Consider the following 20,287-nt stretch of genomic DNA (forward strand, 5'->3'; position numbering starts at 1 on the left):
TAACAAGCAATAAGACCATATGAACATACTAAGTTTTAAAAAGCACATGCTAAAAATTGATGAATACTATTGCTCGTAAGAAGCTGTGACGTCAACTTGCTCATCAGCCGAAACGTGATGACGGAGCCGCGTTTTCAAAGTCCGATCACTTGTGTCACGAACCGATGACGTAACCGCGTCTCTCAGTCACCCCTTCGAGCAAAACGACTTAACTACGTCATTTTTTAAACCAATAAAGTAAAAACAACTAAAAAAACAACAGTGGTCATTACGAGCACGCGCCCTCGCCGACAGCTGGATCACACGTGTTCGCTCCGTTGCGTTCACTGCTCCCGCTTCCGCCGGAGCTTGTAGTGGCTCGCTGCTTCATTTTGTCGTCGGTGCAAAACCGACAAAAATGATCAAATTCGTTACAAATACCAATGTCATAGGAAATGTCTAAGCTGTCCTGAAGCGAGCCGAGCTTCCGGAGACGCCGAAAAAAAGCCTTGTTTAGGTTTCCGCCCTGCGGCATCGACCAAGTCCGACGGTCAATGAATGCATCAGCCGCGGTGCCCTATTCTTCCGCCGGCCGGGTGCGCGCACGGCCCAGTTGTGCGATATCCTTCCGCCGACCGGGAGCGCGCGGCCTTTCCCTCGCGACGCAACACGAGCGAGAGATGCGAACGGGCGGCGGCAAGGCGGTCTCAGCTCACCACTACCAACACCCAGACGAGCAGCGCCTGCAGCAGCAAAAGCAGCAGCAAAAGCAGCAAAGCGACTTTTAAGAGATATTTTCCCTAACATTCCACGCCCAAAACCGGGAACCGCCTCTTCACCGAGCTGCTCGAGTCAGTCAGTCTAAGCCAAACTCTCGTCGGGCGCGCTATCGGCTGCCGGACGCCGGTGGACGGACGGAATGGAGCTCATCACAATCCTCGAGAAAACCATCTCTCCAGGCAAGTACCTGTCGTTGTTAATTACCCTGGCGGCTGGCTAAACACCAAGGCCTCCGCGGGGCCTCACTTGGCCGGGCGGCTCCGGTCGACCGGTGAAAGTTTGGGGCTGTTAGCGAGCTAGCCAGTGACTTAGCCAGCATTGAGCTATACGCCACGGACGGCCTCACGGCGGCTCACTTGGCACGCCATTTACCCGGTGTTCGCTTAACGTGAGGCGGTCCGCTCGGGCTCGGTGAGTGCGCGTTGAGTTGACTGCTAAAAGCCAAATGTAGCTCGGACGCGAACATGTTTTCTCCTGACTTTTGTCTTCCGCCCATGCCGTTAGCCACTTGGCTAGCCCCTTAGCATGTAGCATTCGGCCGCCAACATTCTTTTGCAAGCACTTGGGAGACGAGCGGCATGTCTATCCGCTCTTGTGTGCTGAAGCGACGTCCAAGTGTTCCCCCCGTAAACTTTTTCTAGTGTATATTTCGTGCTTCTGCTCCATCGAGGGAGCCGCCGACTGGGTTTTGCAAGCTAGCGTGCCTACAGGCTAGCGCACACGTTGGAACCCCGCCGTGCTGGGTTTTATTGATTTGCAGTTTAATGGATTGTTGATTGCTTGTATGCAGATCGGAATGAACTGGAGGCGGCGCAGAAGTTTCTGGAGCAGGCAGCCATAGAGAACCTGGTGAGTCGGGCGCGCGAGGCGGACGGACGGGCGTGCACGCGCCTGCGCGGAGCCCGCCCGCCCGGCGCTAACTTTAGCATTAGCATTAGGACCTCCCGGCTACACCTTCAACTTGCCGTGGCTGGCTTCGGGCGAGTGGGAACACTTCCGTAACGGCTACTGAATGTTGTAAGGACAATCAGGAATTTATTCAGCTTAACCAAACGTGTCATGTTTTATTTTCGTTTCCCATGAGAGTTCAAAGACGACACGCAATGCATTGTGGGCTTGGTCTCAAATTGAGACTGATGTGCCGTCATTCTGATCATATGTACAATCGAACCCTTTCTAACCCTAATCCTAAATCAACAACACATAGGTGGTGATCGGGTAGCAATGACGCGGTCATATTGTTAAGTTAACTGTTGACTCATTGTCCCATCAGCCGACCTTCCTGGTGGAGTTGTCCAAAGTGTTGGCCAACCCTGGCAACACGCAGGTGGCGCGTGTAGCGGCGGGCCTGCAGGTGAAGAACTCTCTGACCTCCAAAGATCCAGATGTCAAAGCTCAGTACCAGCAAAGATGGCTGGCCGTGGATGCAAATGCTCGCTGCCAGATTAAAAACTACGTAAGTTGTGCCAGATCAAAAACTATATAAATGAGGTCTTGAGCCAGAAAAAAATCAAACAAGCTAAAAGACACCACCTAAAAGTCACACGCTCCCAAATGTGTTGGGTTCCCTCCTCTGCACCGCGCAGGTTCTGCAGACGTTGGGCACGGAGACATACCGGCCCAGCTCGGCGTCGCAGTGTGTGGCTGGCATTGCCTGCGCTGAGATTCCCGTCCACCAGTGGCCTGAGCTCATCCCGCAGCTGGTCGCCAACGTGACGGGCCCGTCCAGCACTGAGCACATGAAGGAGTCCACCCTGGAGGCCATTGGCTACATCTGTCAGGACATCGTGAGTTAGCTGCCAAATACACAAACATGGGCAGTTGTCTTACCACAGATCAATTTTAGAACCCTCATCACAACCAGTTTTTTTTTTTTTTTTTTTTTTTTTTTTTTAAATTCCTTGAATTGAGGGGAAAAAAAGTTTTTGTCACTATGAATTCTTCGTCAGGATCCCGAGCAGCTTCAGGAAAATGGCAACCAGATCCTGACAGCCATCATCCAGGGCATGAGGAAGGAGGAGCCCAGCAACAACGTCAAACTGGCCGCCACCAATGCGCTCCTCAACTCGCTGGAGTTCACCAAAGCCAACTTTGACAAGGAGGTGCGCTGTCGCTATTGCTGGGTTGCCCTTCAGGTTGCCTGACCGCTCGCTTGCTCATGTTTGCTGGCTGTGTGTGTGTGTGTGTGTGTGTGTCGCAGACTGAGAGGCACGTCATCATGCAGGTGGTCTGTGAGGCCACGCAGTGTCCAGATACCCGAGTGAGTCTCGCCAGGTCTGCCAAAAGCTCCCATCCGGTCACATGCAGCTGATCATGTGATGCGTGTCTTTAGGTGCGGGTGGCGGCCCTTCAGAACTTGGTCAAGATCATGTCTTTGTACTACCAGTACATGGAGGCCTACATGGGCCCGGCTCTGTTTGCAGTAAGAATGGCCGCGAACCAAACTGGTGACCCAAAATTGTACATCGATCCAACGGCGGGCAAACTCTGGTTTGTTTGTGTTTCCAGATCACCATCGAGGCCATGAAGAGCGAGATCGACGAGGTGGCGCTCCAGGGCATCGAGTTCTGGTCCAACGTTTGCGACGAAGAGATGGACCTCGCCATTGAGGCGTCAGAGGTTTGTGAGCGTGACAATGCGTCAACAATCAATGGCCACTCGAAAATTGAACGGATCTGATGATCATTCGTGTGATTTGTTGTTTCACTAGGTGAGATTGACTTGTTTTAGGTCTGCGCTCATCTGTGTAGAAAAATTCGCTGTAGTGATGAGGGTGGAAGCAATGAGTGAATTGACAGTGACGGACGGCTCCTGTGCTCCTTGTGTCAAGCAGGCGTCGGAGCAGGGTCGCCCTCCAGAACACACATCGAAGTTCTACGCCAAGGGAGCGCTCCAGTACCTGGTCCCAATCCTGACGCAAACACTCATCAAGCAGGTAAGTTTGGGCCTGCCTGATACCTGCCTTCCACACGGTCTTTTTGACGTTGGTCCACGGCCCCCAGGACGAGAACGACGATGACGACGACTGGAACCCGTGCAAGGCGGCGGGTGTTTGCCTCATGCTGCTATCCACGTGCTGTGAGGACGACGTGGTGCCGCACATCTTACCCTTCATCAAAGAGCACATCAAACACCCAGACTGGCGCTACCGCGACGCCTCTGTCATGGCCTTCGGCTCCATCCTGGAAGGACCCGAGCCAAACCAGCTCAAACCGCTGGTCATCCAGGTGGGTCGCGTTTGATGTCTAGCAGGCCAGAAGAAGCCGCGCCGGCTGTCAGACAGACTTTGACTTTGTTGGGTGCAGGCGATGCCGACGCTGATCGAGCTGATGAAGGACCCCGGTGTGGTTGTGAGGGACACCACGGCGTGGACGGTGGGCCGCATCTGTGAGCTGCTGCCCGAGGCCGTCATCAATGAAGTCTACCTTGCGCCGCTGCTGCAGTGCCTGATCGAGGGCCTGGGGGCTGAGCCGCGGGTGGCCAACAACGTGTGCTGGGTGAGTGGGCTTGGCGGCGGGGGCGAGGCTCCAGACCCCTGAAGCTGACGCCTGACCTGCGCTGGTCGCCTTAGGCCTTCTCGTCTCTGGCGGAGGCGGCGTACGAGGCCACGGAAGCAGCCGAGGACCAGGAGGAGCCCAGCACTTACTGCCTGTCATCCTCCTTTGAGCTCATCGTCCAGAAGCTGCTGGAGACCACCGACAGGTCAGCCTCGCTCGGCCTCACGCCGCCACCTCTCACGCTCCACTCGGTCGAGTTGGATCACATGGCTTTCGCTCGCTGCGCAGACCCGACGGCCATCAGAACAACCTGCGCTCGGCTGCCTACGAGGCGCTGATGGAGATTGTGAAGAACAGTGCCAAGGACTGTTACCCCGCTGTGCAGAAGACCACGCTGGTCATCATGGAGCGGCTGCAGCAGGTCTTGCAGATGGAGGTCAGAACACTTTTCATTAGACCGTGGAGTCCCATTCCACCAAATAGTCCTGCATGATGATGATGATGCGACTTCCTGCCTCCACAGTCGCACATTCAGAGCACCTCTGACAGAATCCAGTTCAACGACCTACAGTCGCTGTTGTGCGCCACGCTTCAGGTCAGCCACCGCCCGACCTCTCGTCCGTCCCGTCTGCCGGCGCCACTTGACGCTCTGACATTCCTTTTTTTTTTTTTTTTGGGGCAGAACGTTTTGCGGAAGGTGCAGCATCAGGACGCCCTTCAGATCTCAGATGTGGTGATGGGCTCGCTGCTCCGGATGTTCCAGAGCACAGCCGGTTCCGGAGGTGTGCAGCAGGAGGCCCTCATGGCCGTCTCCACCCTGGTTGAAGGTAACGCTGGCCGGCCAAAGGGACAGATGGCGACCTGCTTTTTCAGAGGTCGGATTCATTTATGATTTGATCTTGCAGTTCTGGGCGCAGAATTCCAGAAGTACATGGAGGCCTTCAAGCCTTTCCTCACCATTGGCCTCAAGAATTACGCAGAGTACCAGGTAGGATTGAGGGCAATGTAGTAGTTGTACCACAAACATGTCAAGCTTTTGTGAACCATACATTGCTGAACACGTCTGAATTCCATTAAAGGTATGCTTGGCCACCGTGGGCTTGGTGAGCGACCTGTGCCGAGCGCTGTCGACCAATATCCTGATCTACTGCGACGAGATCATGCAGCTCCTCCTGGAGAACCTTGGGGTGAGTTGCCAAGTCCCACCTATCCCTCCTCCGTCCGTCCCCTCTGACACGTCTACACGCACGCAGAACGAGAACGTCCATCGGTCGGTGAAGCCGCAGATTCTGTCTGTGTTTGGCGACATCGCCATGGCCATCGGGGGTGAGTTCAAGAAGTACCTGGAGATCGTGCTGGACACCCTGCAGCAGGCCTCGCAGGCCCAAGTGGACAAGGTGAGCCGCCATCTTTCACATTAAAACAAGCTAGCTTGATTGTAAACATTTTAACCTATGTGTGAAGGCACTCAAAATAATTTGTTGTATATTCAAGTCTTTGGTTGAGAAGCCATAGAATCCATGTTCAGCACAACAATGTCATAGGCCACGAAGACTGAACGGAAATTGTTGTGTGTGCGCGCGCAGACAGACTACGACATGGTGGACTACTTGAACAATCTACGCGAGGGCTGCCTGGAGGCGTACACGGGCATCATTCAGGGTCTGAAGGGCGACCAGGAGAACGTCCATCGTAAGAGACCGCCCATCACACACGTGATGTCAGTTCCTCTTCCTGTCTGCAGTCTTAACAGGAAGATTTTTTGACATCACAGAGAAATTTGGGGTCTTTTCACCCAGAAAGCTGCAGGCCTCGCGCCAAAGAACACCCGGCTTGCTGGTTTTGCGGGACCCCACAAAATAATTTCTCATTTACTTGGAGGCCACTGTGTACCAAATCCGTGTGTGTTGACACTCATCCACTTGATTTTGGGGCATCTAAATGTTGTGTCGCAATGGATGAGAGAAGGATTGTTTGCCTGGCTGGCCAATGAGTGACTTGTCGTTGTTGTGGTGTCAGCGGACGTGATGCTGGTGCAGCCTCGCGTAGAGTTCATCCTGTCCTTCATCCACCACATTGCCGAGGACGACGACCACTCCGATGTGGTCGTGGCCAATGCCGCTGGACTCATCGGGTAAGGCGCAACACAACACTCTTCAGCTCCTGACGGCTAGCCGACCGTATGCAAATGTAGCCCAATTGTGCGTGTTCGTCAGCGACCTGTGCACGGCGTTTGGCAAAGACGTGATGAAGCTGGTGGAAGCTCGACCGCTCATCAACGACCTGCTGACGGAAGGACGGCGTTCCAAAACCAACCGGACCAAAATGTTGGCCACCTGGGCCACCAAGGAGCTGCGCAAGCTCAAGAGCCAGGCCTGGTCCGAACCGTGCACCGACACGCATTTTAAAATTTTCATCTGAATAATTTGGGGGAAAGTGATGGAGAATAATTGTAAGTTGCAGCCGTCGTACCGCTAAAGGTTTGCGTTTGTTTTCAGATGAGTTCAGCGTGACGGGTTAGCGGCACGTGTGCGTTGGACGTCTGGATGGACGTTGGGGACGAAACGGACGACGTCGTCTGCCTGGCGACGCCTCAACTTGATTCACGTAAGATGATGATGATGACGACGACGACGATGATGACGATGACAATAATGAGTGTCTGCGTATGAGAGACGATGACATCACCACCTTGCGGTCTGCCGGGGCCCTCCTTTCCTCTTCTTCTTGCCCCCACCCTCCCCTGACAGCCTGTGGACAACTCTTCTCCCTTAAATAAAAGCCCCGTCCACCTCTCGCCTCCCGGTTGCATTGCTGTGATGACCCTGCCAGCGGGGGAGGGGCTAAAATCAGACTTTTAGTTGCTTTGGCGCACCAGAACGCCACGGACGGACAACAGAGCCACCCCTGCCCCCGTCAGTCGGCCCGCGGCCGACTCGGCACGAAGTATTTTCACATTAAAAGCACTTGAGGGGCGAGTGCCAAAGGAAGCGGCTGCGCTTGGTTTGGCTTTTGGGTCACATTTCTGCTCGAGAATTGAAGACGTTTGTTAAATCTTCTATTTTTCCATTCTGAAAACAGAAAACAATAAAATCATCTGAAACATTCCCCAAGCACGTCCTGTCTTTCACTTTGTTTTCAACACCTTGGACTCACGTAGGACTCTGAACTTTGACCCTTTTTTCACGCTGTCTTTATAGGCAGCCAAGAACATTGATATTAACACGGTGTTGGTGCACGCTTGGATGCGCCCATTTTCGGCCCAAACCCCCGGCCGAGCGAACGCCTTCCTTTCGCGGCTTTTATTTTGGTGAGCTGTGGCAGCTGTTGTGAGAACAGCTTCCTGTGTTGACATGTTCAACTTGAGTTGTCATTGACTTTCATTTCTTATTGAGTGAACTAATAAAAGTCTATATTGTACCAAAGCTTGGGCACCTCCTTCACACACACATGCACACTACGACTAGTTCTGGTTGAGGTCACATCTTACACGCACACAGACACACACAACAACTTGTCTGTCACAATTGGCCACGTTTACTCATTTTACAATGGGATGATAAGAAAATTTATTTTTTGTTTAATCTTATGGAAGTTGAACATCATATAAGATCAAAGGTCACGAAAAGGTAAAGTTTGTCAGATGGTTCGTGTGTTCATCAGCTTCATCCCAGGAATGTAGAGATAAAGACACTGGTGTCCAGGTTGAGTGTGGCGTGCCACCAGCGGTCAGGGAAATATAGGACCTGAGGGCACAATGTCAAGTTAGTACGACAAGACACAACGAGTCGTCAAACATTTGCAGCTTCTCAAGCATAATTAGTTACAATCAAAATTTCATTTTAGGAGATGTCAATTTTCCAAGAATGTAGTCGTAGTTGTTAGGAAAACAAATGCATGTGTCCATTGAAACCCATATAAACCGGGAGTACATTACCACGTTTCAACCATTAGAGCGCTGTTGCACATTTCTACCGTTAAACGCGGGAAAGCAGACACATCTTTTAGGTTTTCTTTTACTAATTCTCGATCTCGTAGTCAATAAAATGCATCAGAATAAACATGCGAGGGTTATTCGAGCGTCACAAACGTGGGAATTTCGAATTAACTGACTGAGGTTACATTTTTGATGACGCGCCTGAGGACTTAGAACCAGGGGAACCAAAAAATATGTTATTGGAAAACAGGGAAGAAGATGAGTTTGAAGGCCTCGAGTGTATGGAATACTTGTCCAGGTCGAATGGTGCACTCTAGCGGAGCCTGGCGTGGGGTTAGATGCGGGTAGATGTTTCTCAGCCATGAGAGGGTGCTAATGTTGGGGTGGAAGTGGGGCTCCTGTTCCGGCGGGTACAGGAACCAGCGCTGGACCAGCAAAAACAAAAAAACAAAGAAAGCTGATCATTAAAAGTGCTCATGTGATGCGATCACCCATTGAAACGGGTTTACATTTTACAAGATGAAATTTTTCAGGTGAAAACCTGAAATGTGGGTTTGCATGATAACTTGACAGAGGACAGGCAGTCAAATCCCTAACGACAACGACCACTGACCTACCTTCCTCCCGTAGATGACCTCCGAGTATCCCGGGCCGTGCCAGTGGAAGGGGACGCCGGTTCCAGGACCTGAACAACAGTAGATGATGAGGACAAGGACAATTTAGCTTTGTTTTTACGGTCTTCATTTTTTCTAAAGACTCCAAGTTGCTACGACGGACCGGCAACCCCAAAGCTGAAAGCTCGGCTGGTGTGCGGCAGCAAGAAGGGGGGCGGCTTGTAAACATCCAGAAGACTCTGCCACTCGCTCAGGTTGTTGTCACCGAACATGTACAAAGTGTCTGCTGGTCGCCAACGTGCATAGAAAAGAGAAACACAACAAAGACTAAAGCACATTTTCATCATGTCTTTGTCTTTCACCTCCGACTCACCGCTGCCCAGAACACCAGGCGACTGCGGCCTGAGGAGGACATTCACGTAGTCCCTGAAGGACACGTCCACTGGGGGCACACCAGATCACACGATGTCACGTGGCGCCCTGCCAAACATGATGGGAAGACGGCGGCGGCTGACCTTTGGTGTACGAATACGTGTTGGCTGTACTGAGACGCACTTGCCGTTCACCGTATGCAGCCAGTAAATTCCACTTGGAGCACAAAGAGCGGAATTTCTACAACACCAACAGTAAGTACAATTCAACAAATCCAAATATAAAACTCGTTTAATGATAAAAAGTCAAACTAGACTAATAAAATAAAGAGAACATGAAAGACAAACATACAGAAAATAAACTCAACCTGAAACATAAAAACAATCAAATAATTGTATATATTACATTGTATATATATGGATTTTTTTTAAAAAAACAAACAAAAAGACAAATGTAATGCAAAAGCAAATGCTTAAGAAAAACCCACGGCGTTGTCCGTCAGTCCTGTGATGACCACCGGCATCCTGTACGCGTAACTATGGAAACATCACATTAGGTTAGCAGCTCTGCTAGCTAGCTAGCCTATGTGCCAGGAAATGAAGTCCGGTGCACACATGTGGCTGACCTGTCCAGGAAGTGACGCAATGACAGCGAAGAGCCGTCCACCACTTCCAAGTTACACAGACCTTCATCCTCCACACTCAGATGGGACCCGCACCACCTAAACGCACACACGAACTTATTTTTTGTATGTAGGCAATCCTTATCACAATAAATAGACTGCTCACAAAGAAAAACCTGACCGACCAGTCTCTGCTGGTGATACCAAAGTAATGTAAAACGAACTCGAGTAGAGAACTGACCAGCCGCCGTCATTATCACCGCCGCCTTCCTGTTGGTGTTCACTAAGCGTTTGCGCCTCGAGCAGGACAAAAAAGGAGAGCAGAGCCAAGCAAAAGGAGGTTCGGTGCAAAAATGTCCAAAGTTCCATTCAGCAAATCTTCCAAAATGAATTGACGTAAAAAGGAATGATTACGGCCCAGTTGGGTCGAGGACGAATTTCGACCAGCGAGCGGGCGGAGCGACGTTTCACTTCGTGGTCAGTAACCAATCACAAGCAAGCACATTGGCCGTGCTGTATTCACGAAACAGAATAACGTGGGAGCTTCTAAACTCTCTAAAATCTCCTTATTCTGGTGGCGCATCATCGCCAGCTACATGATACAATACTGCCACCTAGTGCTTTGAAGTGCCATGGAGGACTATGGTGCACAGAAAGACAGTCAGGCAAACAACTGGATGGAGGCCAGATAGATTTAGAAGGGGAGGTTTTATTTTGGAATCCAAAGCCTGACAGGATGTAGAAATGAAATGGTTTCCGGTCATGCACTTGGAGCCCCGCCCCCATCTGTCTGTGCCATCTTGAACAAAAACGGCGGATGAAAAGAGCCCAGACAGAGATGGGGAGAATGTTATAAAGAGAGATTTTAAACAGCCCGTTTTTGAGTATTCCTCTCAAGTGGGACGTATTGGACCGGAAGTGGAGCTTCGTGAGCGAACAACAGCCACACCCGGCAGAACAGCTAAGCTAACGTTAGCAGCTAGTCAGGCTAAGCTAACGTTTAGTACGAGTTGAAAGTTTCCAGTCGCCCCCACTGGCATACACTTGAGTTATTTATTGCGTTTGTCGTGTGATTTTGAGTTCGAGAGGCTATGAACGAACGTCGTGTGGATGTCGCGCCGCTGCCACTATGAGGACGCAAGCTCGTTAGCTCCACTGCAAAGCGCTTGTTTTTTCGTTCCGCAGCGGAACTGCAGTAAGCCGCGGTGAGTAAAAATCTGCAACAAACAAGCAAAACGAATAATTAAAAAAAAATCAAGTAATTAAAGTGTTTCCGAACGGGCCGCAGTGGTGACATGGATGTTCAAGCGCTCTCTCGTCACGCGTCTCCGCTGATTGCCAGCCAGTATTCCGGCTGACCCACTTTTGGACAAAGTGCACAAAGCGGAATGTAAAATAGGACAAAGTGGCTCCGTCTGGCTGGGAACAATCGTCCATTTGTGTTCGGCTCGCAATAGCAAAGGCTGCCTTCATATTTTGTGTCTTTTGAATAGGAGCTGTCATGCTAAATCGCGGGTTAGCTCTGCTGACGTCACAGCTGGTCCCAATCCAGTGTGGCGTCTTTTGAAGTCAGTCTTGTCAGGTTGTATGCAGTTCAGAGGTTTGTGGTTCCGATCAGGCTTCCGGCTTTGTGTGGACTTCTAATGAGATTTCCCTTAACATTTCTGTCACATTTTGGTACATCTTAACCAGTAGTGCCAATCTTTGTGGAGAACACTGACTATTTACTGGCGATAAGTCCATTTGTGCCATCTATGACGTAGTTCCATGTCCAGTCGATGGCGAACTTGGATGAAAAACACTCTTATGGAGAGGCACTTCTTATTACGTAATGTTCTGGTACATCCTGGCCTGATTGGCAAGCGGTAGCTGTCACCCAAGCCTTATACAAGATTGGTCTCTTTTCCTCTGGATTCAGGCTCTTTTTGCGCCTTTTGAATGCTGCTGCGTCAGCTCGCATTATCCAAACGTGTAACAAGAGTCACGTGACGACGCTCATTAGGCACCGCTGACTAAGCAATGCACATGAGTCATGGAAGGCTTTGTGGCCAAACAAAGACACAACGCTGCGTCTTTGACTTCCTGCTTTAGTTTGTGCTCTGCTTTGCGGCCGCTCGTTTCCTTGTGATGCCGCTTTGTTTGTCAGGCTGTTACGTCTTCCTTCCTTCCCTCCCTCCCACTGGAGGTTACTCAAATGTATACATGGACATTTGGAAAGAATGCCTGCGCGTACAGTGTGTGTGTGTGTGTGGGGGGGGGGGGGGTTTCGAGTGGCCCACAGGCTTTTTTTGTACGCTCACTGAATCATTCGCGGCTGCCTGCTGATGATGTTTCCTGTCACAAGCGCGACAACACGCTTGAACGACGTCCAAATGCTCCACACGCTCTCTTCACACTCTTCTAAACGGCTGAGATAACGCCGCAGATGATCTTACATACATGCAAAAGAATCTGTAACAGGGTCAAACTGGTCCTGCATTCATTGTAAAGGCAAAAAAGTAGGGCGCCTAGTATATAAAATCAAACTTTTTTAGAGATAACCGAGTACTGATGCCACTTTTCTGTATCAGGCGCTTTTATTGTATAAAAAAAACATTCATGCGCTGCCATTTTGTTGCTCCTACGCTGCTCCGCATGCCTTCCTCTTCCACCGCCTTTCACATCCCAGCCATGTGGGAGCGCATCCCGAGTCCGCACAGATGAAGATGATGTAACATTGTATGATGTTCTGCTTTTGGCACTCTGGTTCCCCCGCTAGGCCCTGGCCATGCCCTCGAGCGCACGGGCGGGTAGTCTGAAGGACCCGGACGTGGCCGACCTCTTCTGCAGAGATGACCCGGAGAAGCTCTTCGCCGACCTCAGGGAGATCGGCCACGGCAGCTTTGGAGCCGTCTACTTTGTGAGTTGTTCTCTCGCCGCCTCTATCAAACCATTTTGACTGGCCAAGCCTCACCATCTCCGTCGGCTGACTCACCTTCAGGCCCGAGACGTGCGCAACAATGAGGTGGTGGCCATCAAGAAGATGTCGTACAGCGGCAAGCAGACAAACGAGGTGAGCTGACGCCACGCTGATGAGCGCTACGAAAGCGAGACTCGCTTGACCCAACTTGCTTGCGCCGTGTCACTGTGCAGAAGTGGCAGGACATCATCAAAGAGGTCAAGTTCTTGCAGAAACTTCGCCATCCAAACACTATCGAGTATCGAGGATGTTACCTGAAGGAGCACACGGCATGGGTACGACCTCACCGCTTACTTTGACGCTGTTTTGGTGTACCTTTATGCAACAATGTGTTTTCATCAGGAGAAATAAAGCAAATCCTGGAAGAGAAAAAAAAACTTAAAAAGCAAACAATTTTTATGCGCTAAGCCATGTATGAATTGACCCATGCAAAGTTTTCAAGATTTGTTTTTCAAAGCATGTCTACTGTGTGTGCAGCTGGTGATGGAGTACTGCCTGGGCTCCGCCTCCGACCTCCTCGAAGGTGAGTCGGCACCTGTTCTGATGGCCGCCGCCGCCGTGCGACTCTTTTTACTGGCGTCTAACACGCTTGTTGTCGTTTCCAGTTCACAAAAAGCCTCTGCAGGAGGTGGAGATTGCTGCTATTACCCACGGCGCACTGCTGGGGCTGGCCTACCTGCACTCTCACAACATGATCCACAGGTGACCTCTTACATTTCATTCATTTGTGTCACATGTTCCAACCATGTGACCAGAGTGTTGCCTCCCCCAGAGATGTGAAAGCAGGTAACATCCTGCTGACGGAGCCTGGTCAAGTCAAACTGGGTGACTTTGGCTCCGCTTCCATCGTGGCCCCCGCCAACTCCTTTGTGGGGACGCCCTACTGGTGAGTCGGCACTTTTCGACAGCCACTTTGATTATCTTCAACACTATTTTGTGTATTTGTATGTGTGCGCAGGATGGCTCCAGAGGTGATCCTGGCTATGGACGAGGGGCAGTACGACGGCAAAGTGGACGTGTGGTCGCTGGGCATCACCTGCATCGAGTTGGGTACGAGATGCAATCGATCAGCATTTAAACAAGCTACACATCAAGTCTAGCAATTCCTCCACAATCACTTTGCGGTTGAAATGAAAATGTTTCCATAGTTGGATGCAAGTCTTTCATGGAACTCCATAAGATGGGCTAAAAATGTACAATTGTGTTGTCACAGCGGAGAGGAAGCCCCCCCTGTTCAACATGAACGCCATGAGTGCCTTATACCACATTGCTCAGAATGAGAGCCCCATCCTGCAGTCCAATCACTGGTGAGGCCTTTTGCTTTTCTGCTCATCGGCGGACGCCCAAACTCCCTCGCTTTCTTTCTGTCAGGTCCGATTCCTTCCGCAACTTTGTGGACTCCTGTCTGCAGAAGATTCCACAGGACCGGCCCACCTCCAATGTGCTGCTCAATGTGAGAACATTCATCAGTTCGAAACTTCAAACAAAACGACTTACTCTCTTTGACCAAGACACAATCTTTTGGGTTTCTTTTTGGTCTCGGAATGAAATTGATGTTTACCAGAAAAACATGCGATAGCGGGGGATAACAGCATTTGCTTCTATAATGGCTTTCTGTGTTATTAAACTCCTCGCCGCCGCGTTTGTCCAGCATCGCTTCCTGTGCCGCGAGCGTCCCCTGACGGTGGTCATGGACCTGATCGCCCGAACCAAGGACGCCGTGCGCGAGTTGGACAACCTGCAGTACCGCAAGATGAAGAAGATCCTCTTCCAGGAGACGCAACAGAATGGCCCCATGTCTGAAGGAGCGGAGGACGAGGAGGTGAGCTGATAGAGCGCTTCGCGGGTTTCTGAAAGATGTCATACGTGTGTGTGTGTTTGCGCATCAGGAAGTGGAGCAGTACCTGTTGCGCACGGGCACGGTCAACAGCATGGAGAGCTCGCAGTCGGTGCCCAGCATGTCCATCTCGGCCAGCTCCCAGAGCAGCTCCGTCAACAGCCTGGCCGACGTCTCCGATGACAGCAGCGGCGAGATGGCCATGATGCAGGAGGGAGAGCACACGGTCACCTCCAACAGCTCCATCATCCACCGGCCCATGGTAAAGACGCACTAACCGCCACTCAACTTCTTGAAAATTGCTAATGGACAATGTCAAAAACGTTTTTTTAAACATATGCGAGGAGTAAAACCATTTCAACGCATTTCAACTAATTTAAGTCTGACGGTGCTCAGGTGCAGGACAACATCTACGATGACCCTTACCAGCCGGAGCTGGAGCAGCCCCAGGCTCCCTCCGCCGGCCGTCGCAGAGCCTACTACCGCAACCGAGACCACTTTGCCACCATCCGAACTGCCTCCTTGGTACGACCGGCCCGCCTCCTCCTTTTCCTGCGACCAAACCCGCATTACAGTCAACTCCCGTCCCATCCTCAGGTGACCCGACAGATCCAGGAGCACGAGCAAGGCTCGGCGCTGCGGGAGCAGATGTCGGGATACAAGCGCATGCGGCGACAGCACCAGAAGCAGCTGATGGGCCTGGAGAACAAGCTGAAGGCCGAGATGGACGAGCATCAGCTCAAGCTGGACAAGGAGCTGGAGAACCAGAGGAACAGTTTCTCCTCAGAGGCCGACAAACTGGTCAAGAAGCACCAGGCCATCCTGGAGAAGGAGGTGAGCGCCAGGACTTCAAAATAAAATCTCTCCCACTTCAATCCATTCACTTACCTTTTCTCTGTAGACCAAAGCAGCCCTGGCAGAGGAGAAGAAGTTCCAGCAGCACATTCTGGGCCAGCAGAAGAAAGAACTGACCAGCTTACTGGAGTCGCAGAAGCGCCAGTATCGCCAGCGCAAGGACCAGCTGAAAGAGGCAAGAAACATCGGCCAGCTCGGCGGATTACCGCCTGGGTTTCGCATCTGACGGCGTCCCTCCAAACCCCGACAGGAGCTGAACGAGAACCAGTCTACCCCTAAGCGGGAGAAGCAGGAGTGGCTGATCCGGCAGAAGGAGTGTCTGCAGCAGATGCAGGCGGAGGAGGAGGCCAATCTGCTCCGGAGGCAAAGGCAGTACTACGAGTTGCAGTGTCGGCAGTACAAGAGGAAAATGCTGCTGGCTCGACACAACCTGGAGCAGGATCTACTCAGAGAGGTACCGCCCCAAAGTGCTCCTTTTAAAAATGGGATCAGGTCTGAGGGCCCACTTACCAAATGTAGCAGTCACACCCTTCCATCGCCTTCTCCGCTTGATCTTTGTGCCCCCACCTCCCCCAACAGGACCTGAACAAGAAGCAGACCCAGAAGGATCTGGAGTGCGCCATGCTGCTGCGCCACCACGAGTCCACCCAGGAGCTGGAGTTCCGGCAACTGGGCTTAGTGCAGCGTACCCGCGCCGAGCTGATCCGAACGCAGCACCAGACGGAGCTGACCAACCAGATAGAGTACAACAAGCGGCGAGAGCAAGAACTGCGCCAGAAGCACACCGTGGAGGTGCGGCAGCAGCCCAAAAGCCTCAAGGTGAGTCCAAAACAATGTCCTCCTTGTGTCAAGTGATGTGAGGAGTCCTGACGCTGTGCTGCTTTTGTGTTGCAGTCCAAAGAGCTGCAGATCAAGCGTCAGTTCCAGGAGACGTGCAAGATCCAGACACGTCAGTACAAAGCCTTGCGCAACCACCTCCTGGAGAGCACGCCCAAGTCGGACCACAAGGCCGTGCTCAAGCGCGTCAAGGAGGAGCAGACGCGCAAACTGGCCATCCTGGCTGAGCAGTACGATCACTCCATCAACGATATGCTGTCCACGCAGGCTGTGAGTAAGGCAAGGAAACACCCCTCCGCGCACCTTCCACTCCGCCGCACCTCGACTGCCACCTGCCCGCACCTCTGACGAGAATTTGTTGTCCCGCCGCAGCTTCGACTGGACGAGAGCCAGGAGGCGGAGTACCAGGTGCTCCGCATGCAACTGCAGCAGGAGCTGGAGCTTCTCAACGCCTACCAGAGCAAGATCAAGATGCACACCGACACACAGCACGAGCGTGAGATCAAGGAGCTTGAGCAGAGAGTGTCCATACGCCGCGCGCTGCTCGAGCAACGGGTACGGCCGCCGCCGCCGCCGCCTTTTAGAGTTCGCCACTGACGATGGCGTCTTGGGACTTTCAGATCGAGGAGGAGATGCTGTCTTTGCAGAACGAGCGCTCAGAGCGTATCCGGACGCTTCTGGAGCGGCAGGCTCACGAGATCGAGGCCTTCGACTCGGAGAGCATGCGTCTGGGCTTTAGCAGCATGGCGCTGAGCGGCATCCCGGCCGAGGCCTACAACCAAGGCTACCCAGCCCCCAGCACCTCCTCAGGCTCGGGGGGCTGGCCCTCGCGCCCCGTGCCTCGCTCGGGAAGCCACTGGAGCCACAGTGTGCAGAACTCTGTAGCCACACCATCTTGGCGCGGTCAGAACCACAGTGGCAGCTTCGTCCGGACGGAGTCGGTGGTGTCGTCGCACGGCTTCGGGAGGGACAGCGACAGCGGGAAGGGCGGCAGGGTGTCATCGTCGTCCTCCTCTGCGTCGTCTTCGTCATCTTCTTCGCACCACCACCACCATCACCAGCAGTTGCAGCAGCAGCAGCAGCAGCCGCCGCTGCCCCAGCCTCACTACCTCCCCCAGCACTACCAGCACCACCAGAGCACGCCGCACCTCTACCGCGACGAGAGGGATCGTGCCAGGGAGTGGGCAGGGAGCGGCGGCCACTATTCCCATCATTCCCAGGGCGGGCACCACCACCATCACCCCCATCTGTCGTCCCACGCCTCCTCCCAGTCCCTGGCCCTGCTGCCGCCCCCTCCTGTGCCTCCACCCGTCTCGCTCCCGTCCTCCCCTCCGTCCTCGGCCTCCTCGTCATCTTCATCTCAGGGAGGCTACGGCGGCGGCCTCGGGGTACGTGGCCCCGGCTTGATGGCCCTCAGGAACAGCCCCCAGCCTCTGCGCCGGACGGCCTCGGGAGGGCCAGGCGGCGGTGGCGGCAGCGACGGCGGCTTGAGCCGGAGCACATCGGTCACGTCGCACATTTCCAACGGCTCGCACCTGTCCTACTCGTGAGGATTCCGCCCAGAGACCGTCAACTTTTCATTTTTAATTGCTTCACGTGTCGTTTGCAGTTTTTGTTGCACAAGACCAAGTTTGAGATTTTGCTCTCGGACGTCGCGTGGCGCTTCCTCTCAACGAGCGGTGCTTTTTGAAACCACTCCCACTTTGTAAATAGGCTCTTCTCTTCTTTTCGTGTTTGATGCTGTTGAGCAGAGATTGTCTAGATAGCCACATCAACAAACCACTCCACGTGCCAGTCTTCCCTTCACCGCAACTTCGGCGAGTTAGCTTAGCGCTCGCCCAGTCTCTTCGACGTGCAGTTGGCTTAGCTTAGCTATTTGCTGTGGGTTGGAAAAAAAAAAAAAAAGACATCCCAGCTAGCTCCAATTTGTAGTTAGCTTAGTTTAGCTTTGTCTGCACCGTCCAGCGTAAACTCAGTGATTTGATTTCTTTGTGGGGGTTCATTTTAAAAAGTTATTTTTATAACTAAGACTTTTAGGGAGAGAAAACATGCTTGTTTACTCAACGAGCAGGCTACGTCATGTCACGTTACTTTAAGTCTGGTTATTTTATGCTAGCACGCTGCGTTATGACGCGGCACGTGTTGTAACTAGCATGTTACGTCACAACACAAGCACCTGTTCCGTTGTGGCGTGGCGTGATGACGTCACCACACGTTACAGTACGTTGCGTTTCAGCCTCATTCCCCACCTTCGGGTTACCCACAAACTTGCTTTATGCTCATTTCTGATAGCGTCTGTTGAATCTCAATGTGAACATTGCGCCAGTGTACATAGTCGTACTAACTCAAAGAGCATCTTTGCTATTATAAGGATTATTTTGTCATGTGACCTACTAGACCAATAGATGCTACTGCTGTCGTATTTATGTCGGATGCCATTTTTTAAAGCTGCATTCCGCAGGATTTTGCCCCAAAATATCTTTAATATCCTTTTCATTTGACCATTTTTGAGTCACACAGATTAACACTTTAGATGTTCACAGTGGATATTTCTGCAGATGCGGCGACATGCGCGTTCTCGTGTAAGCTCGTCGTTCCTTTAGAGTGGTGACCATTTTGCTGTAATGGATTCTACATTCATTTTACATTCCTCAGTCCCCCACAGTTTCTCAGATTTTGTTTTTGGGCCACAGGTGCCAGTAGCGGTTAGAAACGCAACTTTCTGCGAAATGCAGCTTTAATGCTAAGTTTAATTTTTTTTTTTCTTCTTCCAAAATGTGACTGCCAATGTTGACCACTCTGTGGGGAAGAATAAGCGCAGTGCAGCGTTGCTGTGACAGAATGACATGAAGTCCATTTCCCAGCATTCCTTGTTCTCGTGTCAGTATTAGCATGTGGAGCAATCCCACAATCCTTTGGTGCCATGTTCAACTTGACTTGATTTTGTTTTCGTTGTGTGTTTGCGTGCGCCTGCGTGTCCGCAGGGGTAGAAGTGCAGAAGCATCATCAGGCCGCTTTCTCCCGCTGTGGCGGAGGAGTGCAAAGGCCGTTTTTGGTTGTCTTGTCACGTCTACCTCATTTGCACTGATGGTCAAAGAATGTTCGGCTCGTCTGACAAATGAGCGACATTTCACCTTTTGACTTGTTTTTTGTGTTTCGTTGTAACATTTTTCCTTTGGTGAGTTGAAGCTTGAAAAGGCACAAAAAGTAATGGGAAAAAGGAAGCACACTTGTTTTCTCGGCTCTCCCGTTAAAGGAGTAAAAGTTTGGGGAAAAGAGGCGGATACGATGCACTCCTCGTTTCCCACAGGCGGACGGTGCAAAGATTATTTTTCTAGTTTGGAAGTCAGGAAGAGAGGGGCTCACCATTGCAAACATGCTTTAGGATGCTTCTCTTCTCAAACATCAGGATTTCTTTACACGTGACCGTGGGAAAAAAAAAAAGGAAACCTTAAGGGGAAAACAATTGTACAGAAACGTAACAAAATACTTTTGGAAAATAAACAAACATCAGTACATTGTGTTGTTTTGTATTTTTTTGTCGCGTTACACTCCTCTTCCCCCAATTCTATTAGTTACCTAGCATTTTGTAAAAATGTTTTTAGTTTTGTTTTTTGAGGTTTCCTTTCTAGTTTCGGTATTTTAAACACTTGCCGTTGCCTTTTTTTTTTTGTAACCGCCACTGTGACGCCCTTAAATAATATGATAATGAATTATAATCAACATCGACGCTTGCGGGGTTCAGACTGGCGACGACGAAGCTAAAAATAGACCTGTGGAGTTTAAAGGGGAGGTGCCGATGTGACGTCACAACCAGTCTTGCTCACGATACCGGAAACACAACTATCAAAAATACATATGAAAACAAAAATATTGAGTTCCTCACCGGAATGATTCCCCCATTAAGTCTTATCACAAAAATGAGTGTCTGCTAACATTTTCCAGTTATAACATGAGTTGCTAAAAAGAATCGTTTGTCGTGTGTTTCGTTAGGTCCC

General features: G+C 51.4%; 3 protein-coding genes and 1 non-coding gene across 6 annotated transcripts; 3 read left to right on the forward strand and 1 right to left on the reverse strand.

Moving 5' to 3' along the window:
* The first annotated feature begins 598 nt into the window (after positions 1–598).
* On the forward strand, positions 599–7,364 carry kpnb1 (karyopherin (importin) beta 1). Its single transcript, XM_049744553.2, has 22 exons — positions 599–938; positions 1,550–1,608; positions 2,033–2,215; positions 2,346–2,546; positions 2,709–2,861; positions 2,960–3,019; positions 3,092–3,181; positions 3,268–3,378; positions 3,593–3,694; positions 3,762–3,986; positions 4,065–4,256; positions 4,331–4,461; positions 4,545–4,692; positions 4,780–4,851; positions 4,939–5,083; positions 5,162–5,244; positions 5,336–5,443; positions 5,510–5,653; positions 5,843–5,948; positions 6,276–6,390; positions 6,473–6,634; positions 6,755–7,364. Coding segments are annotated over exons 1-22 (2,631 nt in total). The 5' UTR covers positions 599–898; the 3' UTR covers positions 6,756–7,364.
* Positions 5,973–6,116, forward strand: LOC125984273 (small nucleolar RNA SNORA79). The gene has a single exon (XR_007486897.1). It is a non-coding gene; the product is annotated as a small nucleolar RNA SNORA79 (small nucleolar RNA).
* A 449-nt stretch (positions 7,365–7,813) lies between the features above and the next one.
* On the reverse strand, positions 7,814–10,370 carry jmjd8 (jumonji domain containing 8). 2 transcript variants are annotated; one of them, XM_049744560.2, is made up of 9 exons: positions 10,043–10,370; positions 9,805–9,900; positions 9,667–9,715; positions 9,323–9,419; positions 9,181–9,249; positions 8,971–9,093; positions 8,811–8,878; positions 8,484–8,618; positions 7,814–8,002 (listed from the first exon to the last, which is right to left on the reverse strand). In XM_049744560.2, exons 1-9 carry the CDS (start codon positions 10,168–10,170, stop codon positions 7,922–7,924), a joined length of 846 nt encoding a protein of 281 aa, XP_049600517.1. In that variant the 5' UTR covers positions 10,171–10,370; the 3' UTR covers positions 7,814–7,921. The 2 variants fall into 2 exon arrangements, with proteins under 2 accessions (XP_049600517.1, XP_049600518.1); XM_049744561.2 differs by having other exon boundaries at positions 8,971–9,090; positions 10,043–10,358.
* Positions 10,371–10,552: 182 nt separating this feature from the next.
* taok2a (TAO kinase 2a) lies at positions 10,553–19,807 on the forward strand. 2 transcript variants are annotated; one of them, XM_049744551.1, is made up of 20 exons: positions 10,553–11,006; positions 12,560–12,700; positions 12,782–12,853; positions 12,934–13,035; positions 13,238–13,283; positions 13,366–13,462; positions 13,533–13,646; positions 13,719–13,810; positions 13,974–14,067; positions 14,132–14,213; positions 14,412–14,582; positions 14,650–14,859; positions 14,994–15,122; positions 15,195–15,431; positions 15,499–15,627; positions 15,703–15,906; positions 16,032–16,271; positions 16,347–16,559; positions 16,662–16,844; positions 16,910–19,807. In XM_049744551.1, exons 2-20 carry the CDS (start codon positions 12,569–12,571, stop codon positions 17,837–17,839), a joined length of 3,477 nt encoding a protein of 1,158 aa, XP_049600508.1. In that variant the 5' UTR covers positions 10,553–11,006; positions 12,560–12,568; the 3' UTR covers positions 17,840–19,807. The 2 variants fall into 2 exon arrangements, with proteins under 2 accessions (XP_049600508.1, XP_049600507.1); XM_049744550.2 differs by having other exon boundaries at positions 10,554–11,006; positions 16,347–16,568.
* Positions 19,808–20,287: the final 480 nt, after the last annotated feature.

The sequence above is a fragment of the Syngnathus scovelli genome, chromosome 16 (assembly GCF_024217435.2).
Source record: "Syngnathus scovelli strain Florida chromosome 16, RoL_Ssco_1.2, whole genome shotgun sequence".
NCBI lineage: Eukaryota > Metazoa > Chordata > Actinopteri > Syngnathiformes > Syngnathidae > Syngnathus > Syngnathus scovelli.

Bases quoted from the DNA above. Each gene is read 5' to 3' on its own strand.
- kpnb1 (XM_049744553.2), top strand. From the start codon at position 899: ATGGAGCTCATCACAATCCTCGAGAAAACCATCTCTCCAG. The intron at 2,216-2,345 runs GTAAGTTGTGCC...TGCACCGCGCAG, and splicing joins GCTGCCAGATTAAAAACTAC to GTTCTGCAGACGTTGGGCAC. The intron at 4,462-4,544 runs GTCAGCCTCGCT...CTCGCTGCGCAG, and splicing joins CTGCTGGAGACCACCGACAG to ACCCGACGGCCATCAGAACA.
- jmjd8 (XM_049744560.2), bottom strand. From the start codon at position 10,170: ATGGAACTTTGGACATTTTTGCACCGAACCTCCTTTTGCTTGGCTCTG. The intron at 9,716-9,804 runs GTCAGCCACATG...ATGTTTCCATAG, and splicing joins TTGCGTCACTTCCTGGACAG to TTACGCGTACAGGATGCCGG. The intron at 8,879-8,970 runs GTCCGTCGTAGC...ACTGTTGTTCAG, and splicing joins TTTCAGCTTTGGGGTTGCCG to GTCCTGGAACCGGCGTCCCC.
- taok2a (XM_049744550.2), top strand. From the start codon at position 12,569: ATGCCCTCGAGCGCACGGGCGGGTAGTCTGAAGGACCCGGACGTGGCC. The intron at 13,284-13,365 runs GTGAGTCGGCAC...TGTCGTTTCCAG, and splicing joins CGCCTCCGACCTCCTCGAAG to TTCACAAAAAGCCTCTGCAG. The intron at 14,860-14,993 runs GTAAAGACGCAC...GACGGTGCTCAG, and splicing joins CCATCATCCACCGGCCCATG to GTGCAGGACAACATCTACGA.